This window comes from Perca flavescens, chromosome 11 (assembly GCF_004354835.1).
Source record: "Perca flavescens isolate YP-PL-M2 chromosome 11, PFLA_1.0, whole genome shotgun sequence".
In the NCBI taxonomy this organism is placed as follows: domain Eukaryota; kingdom Metazoa; phylum Chordata; class Actinopteri; order Perciformes; family Percidae; genus Perca; species Perca flavescens.
This window is the reverse complement of record NC_041341.1, coordinates 5,164,995-5,174,994: the sequence shown is the minus strand read 5'-3', so window position 1 is coordinate 5,174,994 and position 10,000 is coordinate 5,164,995. Positions and strand designations below refer to the sequence as shown.

The 10,000-nt window shown below is 42.3% G+C and overlaps 2 protein-coding genes across 3 annotated transcripts in view; both read right to left on the bottom strand.

Moving 5' to 3' along the window:
- LOC114564684 (galactose-specific lectin nattectin-like) overlaps window positions 1–10,000 on the bottom strand; it is a 225,297-nt gene that overhangs the window by 128,362 nt on the left and 86,935 nt on the right. The window lies entirely within an intron of this gene.
- LOC114564678 (thrombospondin-type laminin G domain and EAR repeat-containing protein) overlaps window positions 1–10,000 on the bottom strand; it is a 47,963-nt gene that overhangs the window by 17,360 nt on the left and 20,603 nt on the right. For both annotated transcript variants that reach the window (XM_028592169.1, XM_028592168.1), the window contains 4 exons: window positions 6,297–6,387; window positions 6,055–6,208; window positions 3,632–3,763; window positions 1,521–1,638 (listed from right to left, as the gene is read on the bottom strand). In XM_028592169.1, the coding sequence (XP_028447970.1) occupies window positions 1,521–1,638; window positions 3,632–3,763; window positions 6,055–6,208; window positions 6,297–6,387 (495 nt within the window). The remainder of the gene's footprint in view (window positions 1–1,520; window positions 1,639–3,631; window positions 3,764–6,054; window positions 6,209–6,296; window positions 6,388–10,000) is intronic.

Sequence of the window (10,000 nt, the reverse complement as noted above, 5' to 3'; positions counted from 1 at the left end):
GTCTGTGTGTCTGTGTGTGTGTGTGTGTGTGTGTGTGTGTGTGTGTGTGTGTGTGTGTGTCTGTCTGTGTGTGTGTGTGTGTGTGTGTGTGTGTGTGTGTGTGTGTGTGTGTGTCTGTGTGTCTGTGTGTGTCTGTGTGTGTGTGTGTGTGTGTGTGTCTCTGTGTGTGTGTGTGTGAGTGTGTGTGCGTGTGTCTGTATGTGTGTGTGTGTGTATATGTGTGTTTGTGTGTGAGAGAGTGTGTGTGTGTGAGAGTGTGTCTGTGTGTGTGTGTGTGTGTGTGTGTGTGTGTGTGTGTATGTGTGTGTGTGTGTGTCTGTGTGTCTGTGTGTCTGTGTGTATATGTGTGTGTGTGTGTGTGTGTGTGTGTGTGTGTGTGTGTGTGTGTGTGTGTGTGTAGGATAACAGTTTCTGTCTAGAAACTAGAAGACACCCCCCTGTGAGAATAGGATAAAAGCTTGAGGGAGAGAACAGATCAGGGCTCATAATTCAGACGACATCTTGGTGGACTGAGCTCTGATTTGATGTCTGTTGCTAGGGAAACTTAGTCTCTGTTTGTGAACCCACAGCTGTGTTGTAACTCTTATGCTGGACTCAGTAAACTTTGCTTAACTGAACTCTTGGTCTCAGACTGATCCTTGTGTTCTGGTAAACTTAAATCTGATAGAAAGAAGGCACAGGAATCAGGTAATTGGAGTCAGATTTATCTGGCCTTAGAGCCTTATTTCAGACAAATTCCCACAATAGATAATAAGAAAAAAACAGCTATGTCGAAAAGTGACAAAAATGTCCAAAAAGCATAGAAAAAAAACAACGGGAAAAAGCTACAAATACTTTGCAAAACAATAAGGGAAAAAATTGTAGAAAAAAGACGAGCGTAATAGAAAGTGACAAAACGCGGCAAAACATTTTTTTTGCCTATAGGGCAGCTCTGCCTCTAACATCAAGCAGGCGGTGTTTCGGTACTGCAGGACGATGTGGGACAGTTACCATGGAGACAGCAGAGGACAGATTAAACCTTGTGTTGTCTTCTACGTCGACCAACAAGCAACTTTTTGTTTTTCTGGGTCAAAATGTAAAATAAAATTCCCATGTTTTGGTCATCTTTTTCGACACTTTCGTCGTTTTCTGTCATTATTTTTCTGTGCTTTTTTGACATTCTTTTCAAAGTTCTAATATAATTTTTTCTTTACATACTATAAAATTGGTGCCTCAATTTGGAGAAATTGGAAATGGGCTTAAATGTGCTCTTGGCCAGACTGACTTGCAGAGCAAATGTCAAATTTGCCAAAAGTTCGTCAGGGTTTTCCCATGCTAATAAAATTGAATTAAAGACCCAAATTCAATGAAAGTAGTGAACTGATCATTTATCTAACTTGTGAAGAGCGTTCTATAGAACTATCCACATTATTTGTTTTAAAATTTGGTTGAAAGAAATCCACATTTCTGATATAGAAACTTCTTTTAAATGGATCAGATTTGATCAGGAGGGATAACAGCAACAGCTGGTGTTTGTTTACCTGTTGGCGGCGGCCATGAACAGGCCCTCAGACGGGATGGAGAAGATTTCAACGTCGAAGGTTTCGGAGCTGGTGTACAGATCCTGGTAGTCCTCCACGTAGTCCAAACGCTCCGGATCTAAAGGAGACACAGCGGAGACACGAGCGTGGTCCAAGACATTTTACTAATATTTTACTATTATATACCAGATATTCTGCAAGACAACAAAGCAGCTGATGTGTGTCTGTCCTCATACTTTCTGACTGTGCTGTTTACTAATATTTTTCAGATATTTTTCAGGCAGTTTGCTGTAAATGTTGAGGACTTTCTGACTGTGCTGTAAATCTAGTCTATATCCACGATGTTCCTAGCCTGACCAGCTAGCCCCACATCCAGATGTTGGGTCTGGGAACTCCCAATTGGCAGGGCTCAATCCGAGGGGCGGGATAAACAGTTGTCTTACAAATTCCCTCTGCACGCAATAGGATAGCGCTACAACCAATCAGAGCAAGGAAGAAGGTAGCGGAGATAGTTGATAGATTAAACTTTAAACTGCCAACACATCTTCCTTTTTTAAGAATGACTTCAGTGCCGTTCTTTGTTCTTTTCTCAAAGAAAAGCTGAACTCCAAGTCTTCCAGAAGACCTCTGTTCCCAGCAGTAGCAGCCATAAGCCCCGCCCACTGATTTTATACACGATGTGATTGGCCTGACCAGAGTTTGTTTTTTTCCAGCTCGCAAGCCAACAGAAAGTTGCTACAACCCCCTGGCTGCAAATTACATTTGGTGCCGCTAGGGTGGTCTAGTTTTCTAGGCTATGAATTTGGTGGCCTCAGGCACATTCAAGTGCTACTATTCCATCATATACACTGATCTTAATTATTGCATATTTAAATGAGTTTTCCTCCCTATATTTTGCATATATTTTTAGTATACATTATTTTATTATTGCCTATAAATATATATATATATATACATATTTATAAATATATATATATATATATATATATATATATATATATATATGAGTCTATCAATCATCTGACGCAACCTGAGTAATGTGCACACACGCCCACTTATGGTGCATTTGAATCAAGTCAGACCTGTTGTGACATGGTCTTTTTCGTTCTGCAATTCTCTACAAATGTAATTTGCAGCCGCTAGGGTGCGTCTAGATTTCTAGGCTACGACCTTCCACTTTTGGGATTGATCCGTTGCCGCCGGAAATCCCGCTTGCCATCCCTCATTTTTCCCGGATGTCCGTCCCCTTCCTCTTTCTTTGTGTTGGCATTCTAACCTCAGGTGGATTTACGAGGATTATGGTTAAAGGAGGATTCCAGACGATTTTTACCTGAATCTTGATCGCTAGATGTCACAGAGTACTGTCGATAGGAAGAAAAAAAAATGACCAAAGTTGGTGGAAAGAGTTAGGTGACAGTACAAACTGTCTACTTTGAATTTAAACACTTTCTTCACAATGTCTGAGTTGAAAATGCATCTTTACGTTGCCACGTAAAGGCCCTGTTCTTGTTGCACAGACATTTGAATAGCATTTTGTGTCTGTTAAGAGGCCCAAAGGCACTATTTAGAACATGCCCACACAACTGGCATGTTAGCTAACTGGGAGCTCTGGCCATTGGCTGCAGCAACTCCAGTTTGCTAGCACCAATTTTGCTTGTTTTTTTTTCTCCAATCGACAGTACTCTGAGACATCTATCGATCAAGATCCAGGTAAACATCAGCCGTAATTCTCCTTTAAAGTGTAAAATGCAGGTTAACCACCACAACCAATTAATATGTAAATAAAGTGCTCAATATGTATGTATTTAAACATCTCTGTCTTAAAATGCGTTAAAATAACATTTATTGGGGTTTATTCAAAGGTAGCATGTTTTTTACAGTAACTGGGTGATGACGTCATAAGAGGGAGTAGCAACCCATAGCGGGTACATAGACAGGCCAACAACGGGACAATTTTATCCATTTTCGGCATCTTATTCATCACTAAATTCACTTCTGACAACGTTTTAGGGCGAGAAATTAACTGTTTAGATTTCAAATATAGGCGACTATGAGACGACTGTGAATGTAAATGATGAGGAGGACGACATGTGAAGGACTTCCAGACTCACTGTGCAGCAGAGTGGTCCATGTGAGTCCGTCACAGATGAACAGACCTTTCCTCTGAGCGTTGAACCACAGCTGGCCCTGCTCTGGTCCCGAACACGTAGGAGGGTTCCCCAAAGTCACTCTGGCCTCCGCCTCTGCAACACAACCACACAAACATTAACATGTTTTTAAGTATCCAACGTAAAAGTCCTGATTGTGTTTCATAGAGGGGGGGTGGGGGGGGCTGGACACAAACACAAGAACACAGCTGTACTGTGTTTTTGTTTTTAAAAGCTGAAAGTCAGCACCTGTCGGTCACTGCTATCATGGTAACACACATCAAACAGTCAGAGAGACCCCGACATACACACACACACACACACACACACACACACACACATAGGCACACACACACACACACACACACACACACACACACACACACACACACACAGACACACAGACAGACACATAGGCATACACACACACACGTGCACAGACACACACACACACACACACACACGCACACACACACACACACACACACACACACACACTCACACACACACACACACACACACACACACAGACACGCACATGCGGACACACACACACACACACAAACACACACACAGACAAACATACACACACACACACACACACACAGGAAAGGAAAGCTTACATCCTGTCAATCATTTTGTAGCTCAGGTTACTGAATCACTGATACCATCACAACCTGAAGTTTACAGCCCAAACACACACACACACACACACACACTGTAACATAAAGAAACTTTTAACAAACCACAATCAGCAGCACTGAAAGATAAGAGCGATCAAAGTGCCTTGATGTGAAACTGAGCCACCGGTTTTCATCCGGGTTTCTCTACGTGAACGACAGCCGGCTGTTAGTGTTTTATTTTCAGCTCTAAATCGAGCGGCAATCGCACCTGACTGAGATCAGGCAGCACATTCTCAAACGATGTGGCCGTTCTCACGGCAGTTCGTGAAATTTAAATTTTTCAATTGTATTTGTAAGGGACAGTGTGCAATTTAAACATAAATGTAATCATTTAATGTATTGCACCAGAGTTAGCCTTAGGCTAATTTGCTCATCTGTAGTCCCACAGAAAGCACAAAAACAACAATTTAAAAACCAAACGATGCTAGGTTAGTAAAAATAAAAACAGATAACAAATAGCAATAAAATACATCTCATATTACAGGTACACACACACACAACATGATCAAGTGTGCACGTGAGCACACAACCCCTCCAATTCACACACACACAAACACACACACACACACACAACTAGTGAGACAAAGTATTGAGGAGTGATTAACTGATAGTGTGCGAGCATTGCTGAGAATGTTTTTAGATTTTTCAGATTAGCTTTAAAGCTGCCAAACAAACCACAGCTTTTTACATTATCCGGCATAGTATTCCATTGGGTAATGGCTTTAAAAGAGAAGGCTGCCTGCCCAAAGGCTGAGGAGCAAAAAGGTACAATGCAGTTGTGTATGGAAGCTGCATTGTACCTTGGGCACGTTATTTTTAATCTATTGATTCGTGTACATTGAAACGATTATCTCGTTTATTTCGTGGTGGTCAGCACGTAATGGGAAGCATCTATACGGAGGTTGGGTTTCGGAAAAAGAAGAACGGGGAAAAGGACACGTCACATGCCGGGACGCGATCCGCGGTCTCCGGGGTGAGAGTCCTGTGCAATATTACGGACTCAGACACACATTCTTTAGCTCCACCCACGTTTAGCCACTCCTCGATCTGCGTCCTGCAGTCAGGGCTTACTCTCTGCATTCTCTCTGACTTCCAGCAGGGGGAGACTCCTGAAACCGGCATTATATCTGAATTCCTGCAGGGGGAGACTCCTTAAACCTGCATTATATCTGAAATCCGGCAGGGGGCGACTCCTTAAACCGGCATTCTCACTAACTTCCAGCAGGGGGAGACTCCACTGGCTCCAAAAATAAGTCTGTTTCTGTAGAAGTCTAAGAGAAAATGAGTCGACTTCTCAATTGATTTATTACCTCAATAAACATTTTCATAATGAGTTTATGGTTTCAGTAGTTTCAAGTCTTCTTCTATACAGCATGATGTTCATTTAGTAAATGATGGTCCCATTTATTTTAAAACAGACGATAAAGGAGGGGATGCTTTAGGCCAGAGGCTTAGCAATGCTAACCACGCTAACACTGGGGACATTAAAACAGACCTCAACTTGTTTTGGTCTGTCTGTGTTTTCATCTTAAACTTTGACCCTTTCACATAATCCACATCTCCACCCTTTTCGTCCAAATATGGTCACTTCTGGCTCCTAAAAACCAACATAGTGATGATCAAACTACCAAATTCAAGCCTTCAAAACAGCAGTCCACAAACCAAACAGACTGCTAGACTTTTAAACAGCTTCTCCTTCCTCACCGTACGGGTAAACCGGTCCAGGGTGGTCGGGCTGGAGAGGCGTGGACCTGAGGAGGTGGGGGACGGCCAGTTCGGCCAGGCTGGGGTCAGAGCTCGGACACAGTCTGGACGTAGCGTCTGAACCAGGAAGGAGAACCAGCTGACGCAATAAACCCTGAACACAGACATGAACGATTACAGTTAAAACGTGTTCAGCAGCTCTGAGGGTCTTTCTGAAGTCCTGATCCGGATCCCAGACTCACAGAGAAGCGTCCACTCATCCTCTTTCGGCTGCCGATGAAGAACCTGGACCCTCGGGTGCTCAGAGCGCTGGGGAAGGACTGGACCTGTTTACTGGGAGACAGGAAACCAGTTAAAGGTGCAGTAGGTAAGGCAGCTTTATTTGTATAGCACATTTCAGCAACAGGGCAATTCAAAGTGCTTTACATAAAAATGATTAAAAAGGTAAAAACAGAAAATACGAGACTAAAAGTTACAGTGCAGTATAAGAAAATTAAACATTAAAGAGCAGTTAAAAACAGTTAAAAATATAAAAGCAGATAAAATATGAGATTTTAGGCTGCTAGTATGGGATAATGTATAAGCCGTTGCTCTATACATGTAATCCACCCACAAACCTTTCCTTTTCTCTTTATATGCTTATGTAGATCTTCATGCAGTTTCAACAGTGCAACTTCAGTATAAGAAATTAACAATTATTTAAAGAAAGGGAACATCAAAAAGAAAGGTTTTCAGCCTTGATTTATAAGAACTGAGAGTTGCGGAGGACCTACAGTTTTCTGGGAGTTTGTTCCAGATATGTGGAGCATAAAAACTGAACGCTGCTTCCCCCTAAGACTTAAAAAACTAACTTTCTATCATCTTTGTTGACCCTGACCCTATGTTCCAGTAGAACTACATGAAGCAGGTCATTGAAGGTGGCACCACGTACAGCCTGTAGTGAGATTTGCATAAGTCCACAGGTCCCTGTTCAGATGCACCAATCTGGGCCAGGGGGCGTGTCTAACTGTTCAGATGCACCAATCTGGGCCAGGGGCGTGTCTAACTGTTCAGATGCACCAATCTGGGCCAGGAGTGGTTGTCTAACTGCGTGTCAGTCACTGCTCATGCACACACATTCATTCTCCCTTGTGGGGGGAGGGGCTTAGGAGACAGTTTTGGGCTTTAGCAGAAAGGTGGGGAGGGACTGAGAAGTTGTTGATGTTCAAATTGTTTGGCTAAATCCTGGATCTTCACAATCCTACCTACAGTACCTTTAATACACACACACACACACACATTATACACAATCCTACCTACAGTACCTTTAATACACACACACACACACACACATTATACACAATCCTACCTACAGTACCTTTAAAGCTCAGAGCTCTGGGGAACAACTGGACCTGTTTACTGGGAGACAGGAAAGCAGTTTACCCCACGACTAAAGACTGTTTTATGCTTCTGAGTCAACTCCACGCCGTAGCTACGGCATCATGACCCTTTTGGAGTTCTGCGTCGAGGTTGCTTTGCATCGCGGTGCGTTTCACCGCCATAACACTAGGGGGCGATAAGTCTGAGGTTATCTGCCAGGTGTCTGCCAGCCAGTTTATGTTATGTTAGCAAGCTAACTCTAGCACAACTGCCCACAAAGTACTGCTTGCTGGAGAAGTGCTGATTTCAAAACGTTACTGACATATAAAGACTTTACACACAGACAACCCCGTCACTGGAACCAGAATATGTCTGAGTTTATTAGCAGAGCTGATGTCAGTGAACTAGCATGTTGCTACTCCCCACAGTAGGCTTCTGGAAACACCGACTATCAACACACAGGACCAGTTGACCAATCACAGTCCTTGAAACACCCACTATCAACACACAGGACCAGTTGACCAATCACAGTCCTTGAAACACCCACTATCAACACACAGGACCAGTTGACCAATCACAGTCCTTGAAACACCCACTATCAACACACAGGACCAGCTGACCAATCACAGTCACACAGGACCAGCTGACCAATCACAGTCCTTGAAACACTGACTATCAACACACAGGACCAGCTGACCAATCACAGTCCTTGCGGTCTGCTTTAGTCTGACTTCCTGGTTTGTCAGATATCTACAGTGGCCGACAGGGGCAAACTCCCTGCAACTTCAGAAAACACACGCAAATAGACAAAACACAAGCAAATTAAGAAAACTACTTCATTAATTTGACAACACATGCGCAGCATTCAGCAAACGCGCTGCATATACACACACAACACAACCAAATACACAAACGCGATACGAATAAAAAACGATGCAAAAAGAAAAGAAAACCCCGAAAACAAATGCAAAAGAAAAACGCTGCATCCAGATTCCACAACAGAAGTTCTCCAGACCTCTAGAGGGAACAGCTGATCAGCTGGATTTATGACCCTTTCTGCCTTTTTATTAGAGTCGGGTATGGCTGCATAGTAAAAAGAGAACTCCTGTCTCATGCCCTTATTAATAACATAATATTATATATTAGTAATATACAGTCTGCTCCCGTCTCAGCCGGGAGGCTGGTGCCGTGCTCGAGCTTCGACCTTTCAAAATAAAAGCTCCGCGTTTGGTCGGCTTTGGTGTTTTGGATGTTTTTGAACTAAACAGTACGGCAATCATGCTGATGAATACAATCACTTTTTCAGCAGATGTCTTACTTACAACACAATGGAGCAAGCTAAGCAGTTTTGTGTTTATTTGCAGGCGGATTTATTCAGTTTGATAAATCCCACGGTAAATTGGCTGGTTTACTAAACAGGGAGGGATTATAAATAGTCTGTTTTTTGTATTTCAAGAGCGAATTGCTCCACAATATGAATACAGATTGGTCACTTATTTTGTTGTATAATCACAATATTACACTTGAGGGAGGTCTACACTTCAGTGATGCGCTTTCGGACCTGGAAATGAAACCCTCTTCTTTAATGTGGCTTAAACAAACGTCAACGTTAAACACTGATGCAGTTTTAAATGTTTTATAACCACGAGTTTACAGACACGTCTCTGCTGATTGAGTATCAGCTGTGACCCGAGCCGAGACACACCCACCAAACGAGAGAAAACACATCTCAAACATAGACTAAATATTTACAGTCTATGATCTCACCGTTGCATACCGTTCTGAGACTGAACTTCTCTCTCTGTCTCTCTCTCTCTATCTCTCTCTCATAGACTGTTATGCTCTCCCCCCAGCCCAAAAAAAAAAATCAGCTGTTCCACTGCTAGTGTAATATTGTGATTATACAACAAAATAAGTCACCAATCTGTATTCATATTGTGGAGCAATTCGCTCTTGAAATACAAAAAATAGACTATTTAAAATAGTCCCTCCCTGTTTAGTAAACCAGCCAATTTACCGTGGGATTTATCAAACTGAATAAATCCGGCCTGCACATGAAGACAAAACTGCTTAGCTTGCTCCATTGTGTTGTAAGTAAGACATCTGCTGAAAAAGTTATTGCATTCATAGCATGATTGCCGTACTTTTAGTTCATCCAAAACACCGAAGGAAGACGAGCCGACCAAACGCGAGCTTTTATTTTGAAAGGTCGAAGCTCGAGCACGGCACCAGCCTCCCGGCTGAGACGGGAGCATTGACTGTATATTACTAATATATTATATTATGTTATTAATAAGGGCATGAGACAGGAGTTCTCTTTTTACTATGCAGCCATACCATACCCTAGAGGTCTGGAGAACTCTAGAGGAATCTGGATGAAGCTTCCGTTGTGGAATTTGTTTTCTGGATTTGTGTGCTTTTCTTTTGCATTGTTTTTTATTCGCATCGCGTTTTTTTTGTTGCATTTTTGCATTTTGCTTCTGGTGTTTCAAATTAATGAAGTTGTTTTTCTTGCTTTTTTTTTTGCATTTTTTTTATTTTAATTGCATCGCGTTTGTGTATTTGGTTGTGTTGTGTGTGTATTTGC